Source organism: Tympanuchus pallidicinctus, unplaced genomic scaffold (assembly GCF_026119805.1).
Source record: "Tympanuchus pallidicinctus isolate F22 unplaced genomic scaffold, pur_lepc_1.0 scaffold3, whole genome shotgun sequence".
NCBI lineage: Eukaryota > Metazoa > Chordata > Aves > Galliformes > Phasianidae > Tympanuchus > Tympanuchus pallidicinctus.
In genome coordinates, this window is record NW_026294747.1 from 90,853,383 (window position 1) to 90,870,201 (window position 16,819).

General features: G+C 51.5%; 2 protein-coding genes across 6 annotated transcripts in view; both read right to left on the reverse strand.

The window, feature by feature from the left end:
• The window catches only part of HOXA3 (homeobox A3), a 43,743-nt gene that overhangs the window by 11,327 nt on the left and 15,597 nt on the right, over window positions 1-16,819 (reverse strand). The window contains exons 3-4 of one of the 5 annotated variants that reach the window (XM_052693566.1): window positions 6,874-7,072; window positions 3,256-3,329 (exon numbers count right to left, since the gene is read on the reverse strand). The exons of 1 other annotated variant lie outside the window; for it this stretch is intronic. The gene's annotated coding sequence lies outside the window, so the exon portion shown is untranslated. Of the gene's footprint in view, window positions 1-148; window positions 744-3,255; window positions 3,330-5,138; window positions 5,813-6,873; window positions 7,073-16,819 lie in introns of those variants that run through there. 3 more of the 5 variants (XM_052693565.1, XM_052693569.1, XM_052693570.1) reach the window with 3 other exon arrangements.
• HOXA4 (homeobox A4) lies at window positions 8,695-10,849 on the reverse strand. The gene is made up of 2 exons (XM_052693594.1): window positions 10,173-10,849; window positions 8,695-9,695 (listed from the first exon to the last, which is right to left on the reverse strand). The coding sequence occupies exons 1-2, from the start codon at window positions 10,768-10,770 to the stop codon at window positions 9,364-9,366; spliced, it is 930 nt and encodes a 309-aa protein (XP_052549554.1). The 5' UTR covers window positions 10,771-10,849; the 3' UTR covers window positions 8,695-9,363.

Consider the following 16,819-nt stretch of genomic DNA (forward strand, 5'->3'; position numbering starts at 1 on the left):
AACGCCATTCTTTTCATCTCCCTTCTGCACGGGACTATTCCCGGCCTCCCCCCCTCCCCGGCTGCCTCTGCCCTCCATTGTGCAGGGCTTGCTGCCTCCCACACGCTACATCGGGGCTCCTGCAGAAACTAAAAAGACCTATAATTACCTGACAAAGGCAAAAAAGGGTCTCTTCTAAGAGGCTAGTTGATTTTTGTCCTTGTACCACACTATGGAGCACACACCTTCCTTCACTGGCGTGCCTCTGAATTTTGCAAAACCTTTTGGGACCTCGCTGTTAAACCTGTGCTTACGCATTTCCTATACAGCTACTTTGAGTGATGCACAAAATTATAGGTTTCTAACGATGAAAAAAAAAAAAAAAATTGGGGAGGGGGAGCTGTCTGCCTGAGGGGGAAAAGAAAAAAAAAAAACAACGAGGGAAACTAAAAAGAAGAAGAAGCTCTATTTGGCCCCCGAGCCTGCCCAGCGAGCCAGCCTCAACTGTGTGTGAACACATCACATCTTCTCTGCAAGGCAGTTTAACTTCTGCTATTGACACAATAAGCTAAACAAACAAAAGAAGCCCTAATCTCACCCAACTTTTCTGTAAGGAGTCGCGGAGAATGGGACGGATCGCGCTTTTAACGTGTTCCTGACCGCCTCCTGTGACTCTAGCATTATGCGCTGTGATGTGAATACCTTTGCCTAAACTTTTCCACCACCCCCACGGGCTCGAAGAAAACTTTCAGCCAACTGCATATCCCCCCTTAGCGTTTCACCTGCACTCCACTGAGCTGAAAGGAAGGGGATTTCTTTTGGAAGGCCATTTTTACTGCTGGGGGCATGCCTTCCTACTCTCGCTTGGGCTGTAAAAGTGGGCCACTGGAATTTAAACCCATCAGTAACAGCGTATATGAGTGGACAGTGCAGCAAAGTCAGCGTGACATTACAGCAGAGGAAGAATTTGCAATTTTTCATAGGGAAGTCGCTAAGCTCGTGACAGGGCACACATACATTATCCCTCACTAGGAACTGGAATAAAAATGATAACACCTCTGAAAGAGAGAGGAGAACATTATCCGCACACGACGAGGCAGCAGTTAGCAGCACGACGTGGGACTCCATAGGGCACTCCGTAGCCCTCGTCCTAAACGCAAACGAAGGCTGAGATTTACTGGACAGGGCGGATTCACGGCCCTTTTGAATACAGCGTGTTTAGGTCCCATCAAAGAAACACAGAGAGAAGTTCCCCTGCAACAATGAGGCCGAAATTAATGGGGAATGGAGCAGATGTTGAAAAAAGCAGAGCAAGTCTTTCTAGGGGCCGTTGTAAAAAGTTATCGACTGCTTTGCGTCAAAAGCAGAAAGATGGCTTTAGAAGTTGCAGTCCTGAGCAAATAGAAACTACAAAAGCAATAAATCACAATCATAAGTCAGCTTAAATGCCTTAACGCTAGCTACGGCCACTGGCTTCAAAACCCCGTTTCTATGAACATCTTTATTAGTATTAATGGTCAAGTTAATGCTAAAACTACTGTTTAACAATTAACTTCGCGTCTGCAGTGGGGAAACTAATAAATTCTTGAGAAAAGTAACTCCTTGACTGTGCTTCGAGAGGGCTGAGGGGGAGTTCTCCCTGCTGTACACTGTCCTGGGTGGCAGCTGAAAATGATTCCCCCCGCCGAATTTGGAGGTTTTCTTTGCTCCACTACTTATGATCACGGGCTTACAAACATGAATTCAAAGGACCGTGTAAGTAGCAGACGCTAGATTTCCTCCGGCATCCCATATATTACTTTGTTCCTGTTCCTGGACATTCAACACTGTGTTTTATGACCTCGATGATTTGGAGACCTGAAACATTGTTTCTGGGAGAGGAAAAAAAAAAAAAAAAAAAAAAAGAAAGAAAGAAAGAAAGAAAGAAAGGAAAAAAAGGAAAGAAAAGAAAACGTGGCGTTTCTCAGTGAGTCTGCTGCTGATTTTTCTGTGCTTTATACACATGGCTCCGAGTTGGGCTGAAATTCCAGCCTCGGTAACAACAAACAGATCTGAGTTCGTAACGTGCACTCGTTGTGAGAAACCCTTTTGCCAGCTCTGGCACCAATAAACGCTCCTAGCATTAATGTGATTTAAAGTTACCTTCAGTACAAATAAATTTCGAATTTCTGCCGTCTTTCATGTTTACGTTTATGGCAGTCGTTAAGAGGTCAGGTTGTCACTCCCATGTGGAGAGGACATGGGAATCGCCGCACTACACGAGTATTTATTTCCTCGCTTCCTCGAAAGAGTTGGGATCTGCTGGGATGCGGAGCTGTTTACCTACATCTGCGAGGCTGATCGAGATAAAGTCGCCCTTTGATCACTTCGAAGCAGATAAAAAGAGCAGAGCTAGCGCCTGTGCCCTGATGGAAGCTGCCCCGAGAGGCAGCTGAGGCTGAGCGCCGGGGCACTTTAGGAATCCCAAATATCTCCGCACGAAATGCTGCGGGTGCCACAGGAGGAAGGTTCCCTCGCACCGTGTTTTCGCTTTTAAATTTCCATGAGTGGACGTTCGCAGCACTTTTCTGTAGTTACAATTTAAGCAGCTCATTAAACCGACACAAAGAGCCCTTGTATTCCTGTAATTTATGACCGCTTTTAAAAGGTTGTAAAATACACTAATTGTACATCAGCGTCCAAAAATAAGCAGGTAAATCTAGCAGGAATTTACGCTAATTCTCTCTAATCCTCCCTTCTCTGCGGCTGGCAGGGGAACACTATGACTACGGAAAGCATCGCCGGCCCCTGCCAGAGCACCAGGGCTCGGGCACCAACCGCATCAGCCCACGGCCGGGGCGAGGCGGGCCGGGCCGGGCAGCTACCTGAGCTTATTGGCGGTATGAGCATCCACGCACAGCCGTGTCCCGTGGCAGGGCATCGCCGCACGGCCCCTCCAGGAGCCGCCGACAGACCGGCAGCGATAAGAGCTCAGCCCCGCCGTGCGGCCGCTATCTCCCTGTCTCCCTTACGCCTTCGATTTTGAAAGGAGCTCAGAACAGACGAAGAAATCCTCAAGCTCTTTGGCTCCTCATCCGACTTCGCATCCTTCCTGTTCCCGGCGCCTTTATATGCCTGAGCACTCGGATCCCGCACGTCGCTTTGTCTGCCCGGACACGCGCATTCGCAGCGGCGGAAGATGAATAGAGACGAGCCACCGAACCCCCTGCTCGGTTAAATATTTCTCACCACCCCTCTCAGGTACGAGGCCGGCACATGGCCGGTCCCGACTCTTACCTCGTTCCGCCGCCGAGGCCGGGGCCGGAGCGCTGCCGCCGCCCGGAGCGGGGCTTTTCGGGGCGCCGGGCGCTCTGCAAACAAGCGACAAACAACGCCTTAACGGGGGCAGCGGGGCTGGCGCTCGGCCGCCCGCGGGCGGGGTGGGCTGTGCCGGGACGGCCCCGCAACTCTCCGGCGGGGCGAGGAGCGCTGCTAGCTGAGAAATAAAAGCGTGGGACTCTTTTTTTCTCTTCCCCCCCTCCCTCCCGTAGACAGCTATGCCTTCTGTCTCCAAGTGTTTGGAAATATTGTCATTCCAAACTCTTGTTACATGAATGTCTGCTTTATTTTCCTCTGGGAAACCTTTGTTTAGGATCATTTAATCAAGAACAGACATTAAACACAACCAGTGGTGTTCATCTCTGTTGAATAAAACGCGGAACGAGTTCCAGTTTCAATACGGAGAGTATTGTGGTTGGGCTCTCATTCAAACAGGGAGCAGGGCCCGATCCTGGCCCCAGTAGCGCAGGAAGAGCCTGATAATTGACTTCGCCGAAGCAGCATCGGGCCCGAAAGGCTTAAGAGGGAAAAAAAAAAAAAAAAGAAAAAAAAAGAAAAAGAAAAAAGAACAACGCGAGAACGCTGAAAGCCAACAGACGGGGGGAGAAAACTGGACGGCCTCTCTCCCCCTAAAATAAACAGTATTGCACAATCCAAAGAGACAATAGTCAGATTATTCGGGTGCCACTTACTGAATCACGTTTACGTATGAATTTGTCAGATGTAATAACGTGCCCCCTCTATTCATTCTCGCTAATAAAAGCCGTCTAACGCGTCTGAAAATTGTCAGTAAATGTAAATGCTAATAATTAAATAACACAGTTCTCGTAGAAGAACGTCTTCTGAGCCCTGGAAATATTAAGTCTGTCTTGGGAGAACTTTTCCAGCAGATACTTCGCGTTGGTAATTTAGTAGTCCCATAATTACTCTAATAATTTTAAATTTGGTGTTGAACTCCAGCCTACATAAAATCATGCAATAATAGCCTCCTAAGCTGTTTATTGCCGTCTCATAAATTTCAGAGCGCTGACTGCTACAATCTCCTGGCAAACACCGAAGGACTCGGCGAGTTCCGCCGCTATCCGTGCCGCGCTGCCCCCGGCGCTCCAGCCGCCCCTCTCGGAGGCGCCCCGCACAGCGGGCTCAGCCCGCACCTCCCTGCCCCGACCCCTTATCGACAGCCGAGCCACGAGCGTCCATCAGCATCGATCAAGAGAGCCGGGACCGGGCTGCCCCACTCGTGTTAAATATGGAGTGTGTATCTGCAAACGGTGCCAGCGACTTTCTGTTATTTATTTTGGAGCTATTAAGTCACGCCGCCATATATTAAGCTGCCACGGCCCTTTAAACTACGCTTCCTCTTGAAAGAGTTGCTAAGTAGCAATAAAGCACTTTACAAACGCTACGACATTTTTTTTTAAAATTTGTTGTTATCCCAAACTCTAATATTCATTGCGCCACTTTAAGTTCCTACATAAATCGTTCAGACTAATGAGTCATAGAGAAATTCGCCCGTGACTTTTCCTTTACAATGCTCGCCGCCTCTCCATCTCTTTTTTGGCCCCGCATTAGGAGCCGGTGATTTATTAGCGCCGGGAAAATGGAACAAAGCAGGTCCTCCTGCACGGTGGCACCCAGCCCTCCGCTGTGTGAATTAGAACATTATCAAATGTGTTCGCCTCGGTAGAGCTTAATCACCAAACGCCGTAATGTGACCACAAGGCAGAGAAAACAAAGATTCAACATTTCTAAATATTAAACTTGTTAAGCGAAGGCTCAGCAGACAAAGCAAGCACAAACAATTAAAGTCATCAAGCTAGAAAGACGCACTCCCTACTTACCAACACAGACCCTACTGCTTGCTTAAGGAGTTTAGAATCTTTCAAGATAAATCAGGTGGGCTTTTTTTAAGGGAAAAGAAAAAAAAAAATTGGAAAAAAAAAAGAAAGAAAGAAAGAAAGAAAGAAAGAAAGAAAGAAAGAAAGAAAAACAAACTCCAGTAATAAGGAGTTGAGTTTCACTTGTGAGAGAATCACTCCTAGTGAGGACTGACGGCCACAGATCCATTCCTGACTATCTGCATTAATTATTTAATGAGTCACGTGACCCTAAAGATTAAAATTTCAATATCTCCCCCAGAACAGACGCAACACCTTTATCTGCGAGCGCAGGGATCCTGTACTCGGTCCCCTATCTCTGCTGCCTTTGACAGCTCCTCAGTTTCTAGGTAGAGCGCTGGGACATGAATAATATGGGCTCGTCCTGCTCCTTGGCGGGACGGAGCAGCCCCGCAGCACCCCCACAAACACACACACACAGCAGCCAGCCGATCCCAGAGCCTCGGTGCGTGGGGCAGTGTGCAGTAGTGTGGGGGAGATGGGGGGCTGGATGTTGCTGGCAATGAGAGTACTGGGGGGGTGTCGTCCCCTCCCGAAGCCCCCCGGCTACCTTCCAACGAGGGACAATCTCCCTTTGCACGGTCCCGGGCGGGGCCAGGAAGGCTCCTGGGCGCGGCGGGGGTTGAGGTGGGGGGGGGGGGGGGGGATGGTGGAGCTCCCCCTACCCACGATGGGAGTCCCGGACCTCGGACCAGCGTGGGCCGGGTTAGCCCGAGGGGACGGCCCCGGGAGACCTCCGTGTGGAGCGCCGCTCCCGGGAGGTTGCGGTCCCGGCCCGCGCCCTCTCTTGCCCGAGGGGTTAAGGGGAACTGTGGGGGCAGCGGAGGGACAGAGCTGCCCGGATAGGGTCCCGGTGCGTGGCCCCGGGGGGGTGGGAGGGAGGCAGAGATCTCTCTGTCAAACCTCTGCCTGTGTGAGGGCTCCCCCCATCCCTGCACTGTTATTAACACCGAAAAACGGTCCGTTGGACGACAGTACCCTGAAAAAAATATATAGTTAAAAAAAAAAAAAATCACAGGATTGAGTAATCCTCCAACGCAGAATGGCTCTAGTTATTAAATACCACGAGGCGCTTGTCACAGCCGAGTTCCCCCTGTAATAAAACACCAGGTATAGCAGAGATTGCGGGAGAATGGGGAAGGAGACCTTGGCAAACTCCCATTTTTCTTGGTGGGTGGAGGGGAGGTGGGGAGCGGGGTTAACGGCGTGGTGTTCCCTGCGGCCATTAAATTGACTCCGAGGTGATTTTGTCTTTCTTTGAGATATTGACAAACTTCCACTTGCGGCGTTTTGGGCCGCTCTCGCCTTTGTGGCGAGAGCAGATAAATACGTGTGTGAGAGACAGGGGAGAGCGAGGGAGAGGGAGGGAGAGAAAGAGACATTGCGGTCCGAGCTCCAGCTTAGAAAGAATACTGTCTTTAAAGGTCAAGGGTTTGAAGGGTCAGTCTGCTCCTCTAAAAAAAACAATTAATGGGATAGAAAATTTGTCCTCTCTGTGAACTCCTGGTTGCCCTAGCAAAGGGAGCACAATGCGAGAATTTAAGGCGGACGACGTAATTTTGGAAGTTATTGTAAGCCGGGTGGGATGGAAGAGGGAGCGGAGGACTCCCGGCCCGGCAGCATCGCGCAGCTCCCAGAGGACCGGGGGGGGGGGGAAGGGAGAAAAAGGAAGATTTACCTTAAACGACGAAAATCGGCCGTGGGGCATTTTGCAGTCCGCCGCTCTATCTCCACCGACAGAGTGTGCATGTTTTTAGCAGACAGCCGAGATGCGGTGTCTTTACACATGACCACTCTTTTTTTTTTTTTTTTTTTTCTTTCCAGGAAAATCCTTTGCGTCTTCACAGACTTTTCCAAGAGAATGCCTTTCAGAACCGCTGTTGAATTACAAAGAAGTATTTATTGTAGGAGGTGATTAATGGTTCTCTCTAAAAATGCTATTTGCAGCGTGATTTCATTTCTCTTTTCAGTGGGACAAACCAGGTTTATATGCACAGGCTGCACACCAAAGCAACCCCGCGCTGCCAGTTAATACGTTTCAGCTGGAATTGTGCTCGCTTGTGCTAATTTTGGCTCGAGATACGCGAAGGGATTCGAGCAATAAACAAAACGAGGAGCTGCACGCCCGCAGATAGCGGCTGCCCGCTTCCAGCTGTATCCCTCTCCCTCTAGGAGGAGGCGGCTGCGACGTGGGGCTCAGCACACAGCGCTGAGTGGGAGCGCTCCCAGGGCCTGCTCGTTGGCCAGGCTCGGAGTCAGCAGTGTTTGCTCAGCGTGTTTACAACTCCGTATCTGCTGTGCTGAGCATACTCCCGCCAGTGAAACGTTACATTTCTTACCGAGGCGCCCCGCGCTCCTCGGGCCAGCAGCAATGCTTGCGGGGTCCCACCGGTTGCACCCCCGGGCCGATGGGCACCGGCCTCTGACGGTGGGATCCCAAATCCCTGTCGGATGGATGCGGTAAGTATCTGAGGCCCGGCCTCCGGCCCTTCTCTGGGAGAGGTACAGCACTGGAGTTCCTTTCCAGACCTGTGCTACCATCTCTCGGGCTGAGAAAGCCTTCGGGGGCAGCGAGGAACCGCCTCCCCTCGCACCCCATTTTGTCCTCGTCGTGAAGAACCTCGGTCAGATAAACATCTGAGCTGTGCCCTGTTTCGTGTCACTGGTAAGGCTCTCTCGATACAGTTCGAAACTGCCTTTAAAATGAAGAAAGAAGGAAAGAAGAAGGAAAGAAGGAAGGAAAGAAAGGAAGAAAGGGAGAAAGGAAGAAAGGAAGAAAGGAAGAGAAAGGAAGAGAAAGGAAGAGAAAGGAAGAGAAAGGAAGAGAAAGGAAGGGAAAGGAAGAGAAGGAGGCAGCTAGAGTAACTTTAGGTTACCGCCCATGTATTTCCCTTCAGAAGTGCTGCCAGTTGAGGAATCACAATAGGAAGAAAACGGACGAATAAATCACGGCCGGCTACAGATTTACAGTGTTATCGTGGCGAGCATGTGGGACTTCTCCTCCAGCACAATCCGCCGTGGGAGCTCATGGCTCCCAGCAGCAGCTCAGTCCCTCTGTAGCGCGGTGCACACGAGCCCAGAGCCCTGCGATGGACCGGGTCGGTTCTGCCCCGAGTTCTACAGAGAACCCGGCTCGCTGTGCGGTACAGACAGCTTTCCCCGTCCCGCAGCGCTCTCCTCGCAGACGGCAGTTGGGACGGGGGACGCTTTGTGCTACATTTAAGCAACCATAACCGTATTGACAAAACGAATCCGAAGTTACACCAACACGTTAGGCCATTGTTTTCCACTCCTGGTGCTGAGAGCGGCGGAGCACAAGGTGCACGAAACAGCACGGAGTGGACACGTGTGTGTTTCAAGCGTTTAATTCTTTTGTACAGAATAATCTTTATTACCAGCATCTGGCACTGTATACATTACACCAAAAATCCACAAATTGTACATGGACCCAAACGATTTAGACGGTGCCAAATATGAAGACAGCCACAGCCTGTATAGCTTTCTTTTTTTTTTTTTTTTTTTTTTTCTCTTTTTAAATAAATGCAATTGGGAATGTGGAGAAAAACTCATATCACAGCTACTGCGGGGCTACACCGAAACCCAGCTAAGTTAGCGCCGGTACACCAACACGGCGGGAGGGGACGCTTCCCATAAGTTTCTAACCCGAGGTGAACGTGTCCGCTCTGTGCCTCGTGGGTCCGTGTTCGCCCCTGATGGCCACGCTCGTCCTACGCCACTCGAGTCACTGCCTCGGGCGGGCGTTCCCCGAGCTCCTGGCTTTTTTTGAACCGTCCTTTATTTTGTAAAGTGTTCTCTATTTAAAATTAAAAAAAAAAAAAAAAAAAAAGAGTCCGTCATAGGTACGGAGAATTCGTCCGTGACAGCATCCAGCACTCTTACAGCGAGGGCAAGAGAGGGTTTCCATAAATAGAAAAAAAAGTGATGGGCATGGAACAATTATCTATATACAATGTAGGCAATCGTCCGGGTTTTGGTTTCAACGTGTGCCCGTCCCTGGGCACGTCTCGTCCTCCTTCCCTGCTCCTGCTTTGTTTTACACAGTTGCGTGGTCCCAAGGGCCAGCCGCCAGTGCGGGTGGCCGCACAACCTCAATAGATAGGTAAATAGAGATCTATATATTAAAAAAAAACCAAAAACGATAACCCCCTTATAGCGCGGCCGCGTTGGGCGCAGCCCCGTCGAGCGGGCGGGGGTGGCCCTGTGTCTGTGCCTTGGCCTGCTGCTGGCCGAGTGAGGGCTGGTTGGAGGAGCGCATCTTGGTGTTGGGCAGCTTGTGGTCCTTCTTCCACTTCATGCGCCGGTTCTGGAACCAGATCTTGACCTGGCGCTCGGAGAGGCACAGGGTGTGCGCGATCTCGATGCGTCGCCTCCTGGTCAGGTAGCGGTTGAAGTGGAACTCCTTCTCCAGCTCCAGGACCTGCTGTCGGGTGTAGGCGGTGCGGGACCGCTTGGGCTCCCCGCCGCTGTAGTTGGGGTTGACTGAACGTGCACCCACGGCCACGCGGAGAGGAGAGAAGGGAGGGAGCATCGTCATTAGAGGATAACTTGACACCGGGTTCAAATCAGATACATAACGGCAAGAAAAATTGTTTCGCAGCCTATCGGCAGCGGGGACAATCGAGGAGCAATAAAAAATGGTGATGGGCATTTGGGTTAGAAGAAAAGCTTCAAAGACACATGGCCCAGAGCCACTGAAGGGCAATTAAATTTATGGGGGCTATAATTACTGCCCTAACAGTTTGGCGTCTCGTAAATCTTTTGATAAAGGACCTCGGATACAAAAGGTTTCTCACTTTTTTTTTTTTTTTTTTTTTTTTTTTTTAATTAGGAAACGCGGAGGGAGGAAAAAAAAAAAAAAGCCACACACGCACCGACCCATCCCAGCCCCAGCAGCTCCCTCCCCCCCTTCCCTCCTTGCAGGCGCATCCCGGCCTCCCCCTGCCCCGGGCGACTCACCCGTGCTCACGTGGATCTTCTTCATCCAGGGGTACACCACCGGCTCCTTCCCCTTCAGCCCGGGCAGGCTCTTGTCGGGCAGCAACGCGCAGCCCGGCCCGGTGCCGGCCCCGGCTGCGGGGGCCGCTTCGCAGCGGCGCTGCAGGGCATGGCCGGGGAGCAGGGGCTGGGTCGGCCCGGGGTGGCCCTTGGAGGGCGGCGGCGGCGGCGGAGAGGCGCCCGGGGGCGGCTGCTCGGGGCCCGGGGCTGCGCTGCCGGCGCTGCTGTAGCTGTAGGGCGCCTGGGGATAAGAGGGTGCCTGCGCCGGGTACAGCGCCTCGGGAGGCGGCCCCGGCGGCCCCGGCGGCGCGGCGGGAGCCTGGTAGCCGGGTTCCCGGCGGGGCCGCGGGAAGTACTCGGGCAGAGCGGGACCCGGGTGCGCGGCGTGCAGGTGCGGCGGCGGCGGCGGAGGCGGCGGTGGTGGGGCGTGCGGGTGCGGGTGGTGCGGGTGGTAGCTGGCGGAGCTGCCGGCGCTGCCGCTGTGCTGCGTGTACTCCTCGCAGGGAGGGAATTTGGGCTCGATGTAGTTGGAGTTTATCAAAAACGAACTCATGGTCATTAATTTGTGAAGTGCAAAAATACTAATTTTTCTCGCGTTGTCGTTTTTCTGGGCTCGGCGAGGCCCCTCCCCTTCCCCCCCCCACCCCCCCTCCTTCCACTCCCTCCCTCTCCCCCTCCCGCCGCTGTCAAGTGCTCGCCGCTGCCAAAGTTTGGGCCTCCGGCTTCCCCCTCCCCGCCGCACTCCCCTCCCTTCCTCTCTTCCCACCCCTGGAGCGCGCACAACGCGCACACACACACACACACACGCACGCACCCCGACACACCATCACCACCTGACCGCCAGCGCCAATTACCGCGCGGGGCCGCGGACCCCGGATCAGGAAATGGAAGGAGGGAGAGCGGCCGTAGGGCACCTCCGCGCCCACGGCCCCACTGCGGGGCCGCTCCCGGCGCCTCCTCCGCGGGCCTCGCCGCGCCCGGTGCCCGCTGCTCAACGGCATCGCCCCCTCCTCTCGCCCGGGCTGCGACCGGCACTCGCGGTGTCAAGAGAGATAAAACTAATCCAGAACTGACAGTCCTCACACTAGTCGGTTTTTTTTTTTTTCTTCCTTTTTTTTTTTTTTTTTTTTTTTTTTTTTTTCCTTTCGTGTCAGAAATCGGGCAGGGGAAGCAGAGCGCAGCCCGAGAAGGGAGGCAGGCGCTGAGCGGGGAGTTGCACAATAGCTCTCCACGCACCCATCATCCAACACCTTCCATCGGGGCTGCGGGGTGGAGGTCGCCTCACCCCCTCCCTTCTCTGCGACCTCTCCCCGAGCCGAGAGCCGGCAGCTCCCGTCCCCCTGCAGCCTGCTTGCACGAGGAGCAGATCCCAAAGTTAGCGCGGACGTCACGGGAAGGCCGAGGGGAGCCCCTCCGTGTACTATGGGGTGCGGGGGACACGGGGAGCGGGGAATAACGGGGAGGAGAGGGAGAGCGGCGCAGTGCTATAAACGCTTCCTACCGGCTGCCGCGGGGCTCTGCGAACATCCCTCCCCGCAGAGCTGCGTTTTCCAGCTACGAATGTAAGACTGTCTCTTCGCTTGCCTGGTGCTGGCTCAATTTCTGAACTCTCAGTTCCAAGAGAAATCTTTGTCGCCTTCGCAGAACGCCTGGCGAGGGAGGGAAAGGGCACCCGGCCACTGCTGCGTTGCTGGAACTGAGACTGTTAACGATATTTTCAGCTCACAGGGAAAAGAGGCACCCGCCCTGACCTTAGGTAATTGAAATTTGATGGTTAAACTAATTACGCTCTTATTCTAAGGGGAAAAAATACTATCGAACGCCATCTACTCATGCAGATAGGAAATTAGAAGCAAACTTATCCGATTTTTTTTTTTTCCCCTTTACAGGAGAACGTATATACCCACAGAAATGTTTACTGCATCCTTTGAGAATATAATTGCAGAGTGGGTAATCTCACTCTCCGGTGTGGGAAAATGCATCTAATACATCAGGCTTAAGTACGATGCGTTTTAGATCTCGCCCTCCTAAAGATAGGACATTAACAGCTATTCTGCTTGAAATTCAGATTATTGTCTTTAGCCGTTTTATAGATAATGGGAACGTGTACTTCCATTTGAAGCTCTATTCTATCCAAGTAGGCGCACGGAGTATCGATCTGTATTTGACACACACGGACACACGCACATTGCAGGCGGATCGTAAGATGTTCGAACATTTGCAGCACTTGGGCATACTGGACTACTTACCTAAACAATCACTCATTTCCTGCTCATATCGAATGGCTAATTCGTAAAGAGAGTTTAAACACATTTACTTAGTCATTTCCAACAGAACATCTATGGAACTCTTTAACTGGGGTAATAGATAAGTTCCTCTATTTACTTTGCGTGGAGAGGAAATGCGATTACACACGCATACAGACGCAGCCGCACACTTTGGGCAGAAACGAGGAGATTGCTTTATTAAAAATAACAACAACAACACGGCAACCCAGATTGGAAAATCAGAGCTTCCACCTGCATTACCTTAAAAAAAAAAAAAAAAAGAGAGAGAGAGAGAGAGAGAGTGAGAAAGAAAAAAAGAAAGAAAGAAAAAGATTGCCAAAGCCTAAAGCACGTTCCCGGCGCAGAGCTGCACGCACGCACAAATACCTGCTGGCCGCCACCAGATGCATTGCCCTGCGGTGCCGGGCACGTTATCCTCGCCATAAGGCAATTCCGGAGGCTCTATGGCTAGCTCGGAGCAGCAGGCTCCGTGCTCCCGAGGCACGAGAAAACGCAAGGAAAACCACTGTCCCGATTTGTAGGCTCAGCTTTGTGCCGGCGAGCTGAGCGGGTTCTGCTTCCTATTATTTACCGCGACTAGATCTCGTAGATCACTCGTTTCGCTGTACCTCTCTACTGTGTGGCTCTGGCGCTGGGTAGGACGGAGAAGGATGCGGTGCTGTGTGCGACCGTAAATCTGCAAGGTGACCCGAGGTGCCGGGCTCAGCCTGTTTCTGCGGGATTCTATCAGGCTGCGGAGATGTGCTGAGGCAGGACCTCCAAAAGGCCTGTTCCATGTCTTTGTGGTTTTGTTATCATAAACAAGAACCCAGCCAAGACCACCAAGTGTTATCTTGCACACGGCCGTTTCGACATTTTACTGCAAGATTTATGGCTGTAATAAACAATCTCTGAAACCCTTTTTTTTTTTTTTTCTTTCTTTCCCTTCTTTTTTTTTTTTTTTCCCTCCCTGGTACTTCCCTTTGCAAACTTGTAGCATCATCCTAACCTCTCAAAGAAAGAAAAGGAGAGGGAAAATAGGCCGGGTCCCTTATTTTTACAGAGGAGCCAGGGGCTCTGTTAGCTGCGGAAGGAGCCTTTAATCAGCGATGTTGAAGCTGAGGGCTCCCGGCCGAGGAAGAGATGGGGACTGCACTGGAATTAAGTTGAGAGTAAGAGAGTTAATTGCCGTGCACCGAGGAGAGAAGCTTCATGCGTACGCAAAGAGGGGGTGAGGGGGTTCCCCTTTCTCTCGAGAAGCATGCAAACACCGCGTTCCCCTCCGCGCCCGCTGCTAAACCGTACGGATTACAAAAGAGAAGATAAGAACGAGGAGAGTAATAATAATAACAACAACAATGATAATAATAATAGAAGACAACCTTTCGCCGTGCCCGGGCACCCACCACAGAGAAGGGCAGGAGGAGGAAGGATCGCACCCGCAGGCTGGGTTGAATTTGATTTGAACCATTTTGAATATATTTAGCCCCAGCTTTCCCCTCTTGAATGCGAGGCTGTCCCGAGTTTCAAAGTGACCGAAAAGTGACACCGTGTGCATTTTGTTTCTTATTAATCTTACACATTGACAGTCTTTGTTAAATAACAAGGCGTGCCCTTCACCAGGCGACATTTTCATATTTGTTAGACGCGGTGACCTGAAGTTCACCTCGGCCTTGGACTTAGTTTTTCTAAAAGGTCTATAACAGCGCCTTTTAGATAGCGGGGTGCTTTGCCCAGGTCACCACTTCTAAGGGAAAATTAAGAAAAAAATCGCGGGAAAATGTAAACGTTATGGAATGTATCGACTGTATTCCCCCCCCCTTTGTTCCCGGGGATCGCACTGCTCCGGGGCAGCCTCCGCCTTCCGCGGGCGCGCAGCTCGCTCCGCGCGGGCGCTACTAGGGGGGACGAGCCCGTTGGGCCCCAAGTTCAGCGTTGTGTAGAAGCAGGGACTCCCCCGGCAGCGGCTCTGCTCCCAACAACGCAGTGTTTGGCGGCCGTGCTCGCTCTGTCCCGCCGTGGTTAAATAAACACACGTAAAACGTGATTTGCGCCCGGATTTTAAATGAATGGTCTTTGGGCCGGAGCTTCCACGCCGGAGAGCGGCGTGCCGTAAAGCAAAGAGCCGAAGGGAAGAAAGAGCTCGCCTCAAATAATTCATTTTTTCCCCTCTTATTATATTTATTTTAAGGGAATAATTCAGACACCAATTCGAAAGATTCGGTATTTCCCGAAGCCGAAGTTTCAACTTCTTTGAAAATATTCTCAATTATATTTTTATCCTAGGCTAGACTGAAAAACATGGAATCCGAGCGGCTAATTGTTTTGGTAAGGAAGCAAACGGATTTCCGTCACCTACTCTTGAGCAACCCAGTTATAGTAGCAGCTTTCGTTCTGGGTGTATCAAAGACGCATTGTTGTTCTTGGAAACAATCTGCCCGCTATTCTTTAGCAAAATAGATATTCGGCCACGGCTTTTAGCTTGTTATCAGGCTTCTCTCTTACACCAAATAAATACTTTAGATGTGAAAGGTTAAACAATATCTGCGGTGAGGGAAGGCTCTCCAAATGGGCAGTGCCAGGGCTCGCTGTAAGGGAGCAGCAGCAGGAGCTTGGGAACAACGTCCCCACGCCGAGCAAATGCTCGCACACCTTGCTGCGCTTCGGCAGGTACAGCGGGCAAAGCCTCCAGCAATAAGTCAGGCTGATCTGAAATCTCACACCACGCGCACGTGTTCCCAAGAAGTATAGTCCGGCTGCCACGATCCAGCTGTGTCCCTGGCAAATAATTCACGCTTAGCCCGTGCGTGGAGGACGGCACAGGCTCCCGCCTTTGGGCTCGAAAGGCAGCTATGCACGGATGGTGGTGAGGTGCGCTCTTCCTCTGACTTCCTTCCTCGTGGCACTGTCCCCTCCTCCATACCTTTCATAGCTGCTAGCGGATATTTCGGAACGTTCTTTCCGTCTCCCAGCCACCCCTCATCCCCATCACTGCAACCTGCCATTTGCAGTGGTCTCCTCTCCCTCCGTCCCCACATGAGATTCCGGCCCCTTCTCCTCACAGACACGCCCGGCCGAGATCTTTAGGCTAAGGCTTCGACACCGACGCGAGCGCTGAAAACAAAACAAAACGCCAGCAACGTGGAAATAACTCAGCGCAAAGAAATTCCCCTAAAATTCCACCAAATTCTTTTTTTTTTTTTTTTTTTAGCTGAGGAGAGAAAGCAAATCAACCCTCGCCTCTCCCCATCCCTCTGGGAAGAGACGGGTAATTCCAGAAGGCTCGGAGCTCCATCCAAATCGCTGCTCTGGCAGCCAGCACCGTATTCCAGCGGTTGCAGAAGGCGGCCCCGCAGCCCCGCGCCGTCACCGCGCTCCTGCGGCCGGAACGCTCCGCACAGCCCTCCCGCATCGGCACGGCCGCGTCCTGCCCCGGTTAAGAGCGGTTCAGATGGCGTTACAGGAACGAGAGCCAAAAACAAAGCCGCGGCGGAGATCGATACGCGCGTTAATTGCCTGGCTCCTATCTTATCTTCCTGCCGTTTGGCAAAGTGAGGAAGCTTAACGTTAAACCTCTTAAAGCAGGTTATGATATAATAAACATGGGGAAACGTTTCGCTCCCCGGCCCCGGGAGGCGGCGGCGGCTCTGGGGTGGGGGGACACGCGTGTTTACCTGCCGCGCTGAGCCCGAGATATTCAGACACAAATGTGACCGATAATTCAAGATGAAATACAACGTGCATTACTCTTGAAAAGAGGAATTTTCTATCCTTTCCTTGGTAATTGAGGTCATTCAGCCAGTAGGGTTCACCTGGAGTCCATACTGTGATACACACGTAACTCAAAGCTATTTTATCTTTTGTGCTGATAGTCAAGATCTCGGCTATAACATTGACATCAAACTCTGTCTGGACGAATGACTAAGAGTGGTGCAAAACGTAAACTTTTGACCCTCAACTTTTTGACCTGCAGTTGTAACGCCCTTAACCACAAAGATATACAAAAGCTATGCAGCTTCTTTTAGGAGTAAGAGACTCGCAGTGTTTGTTTCAATAGTTCTGCCGTTTCCCCCCAGCTTTCTAAGCTTTTTTTTTTTTTTTTCCTCCTTCTTCTCGCTGATGAGAAATCGGATACTTTTGCATTTTTAATTATTGCTCTTTTTTTTTTTTTTTCCTTTCCTTCTTCTTCTTCTTCTTTAATCTGGCAGCTTTGTAAAGTGCTGTTAAATCAGTTTGCACAGCCTTTCGGCAGCGTTGGAGGGAAGCCTGTACTCTAAGGCGCTATTTGGTTACAATTGCAGGTGAAATGCTGGGTAAGTTCTGGGCGTGAGGTTGGAAGGA

Excerpts from the sequence above, each read along its gene's own strand:
- HOXA4 (XM_052693594.1), bottom strand. The coding sequence starts at position 10,770 with ATGACCATGAGTTCGTTTTTGATAAACTCCAACTACATCGAGCCCAAA. Across the intron at positions 9,696-10,172 it reads GAAGATCCACGTGAGCACGG|TCAACCCCAACTACAGCGGC; the intron begins GTGAGTCGCCCG and ends GTGCACGTTCAG.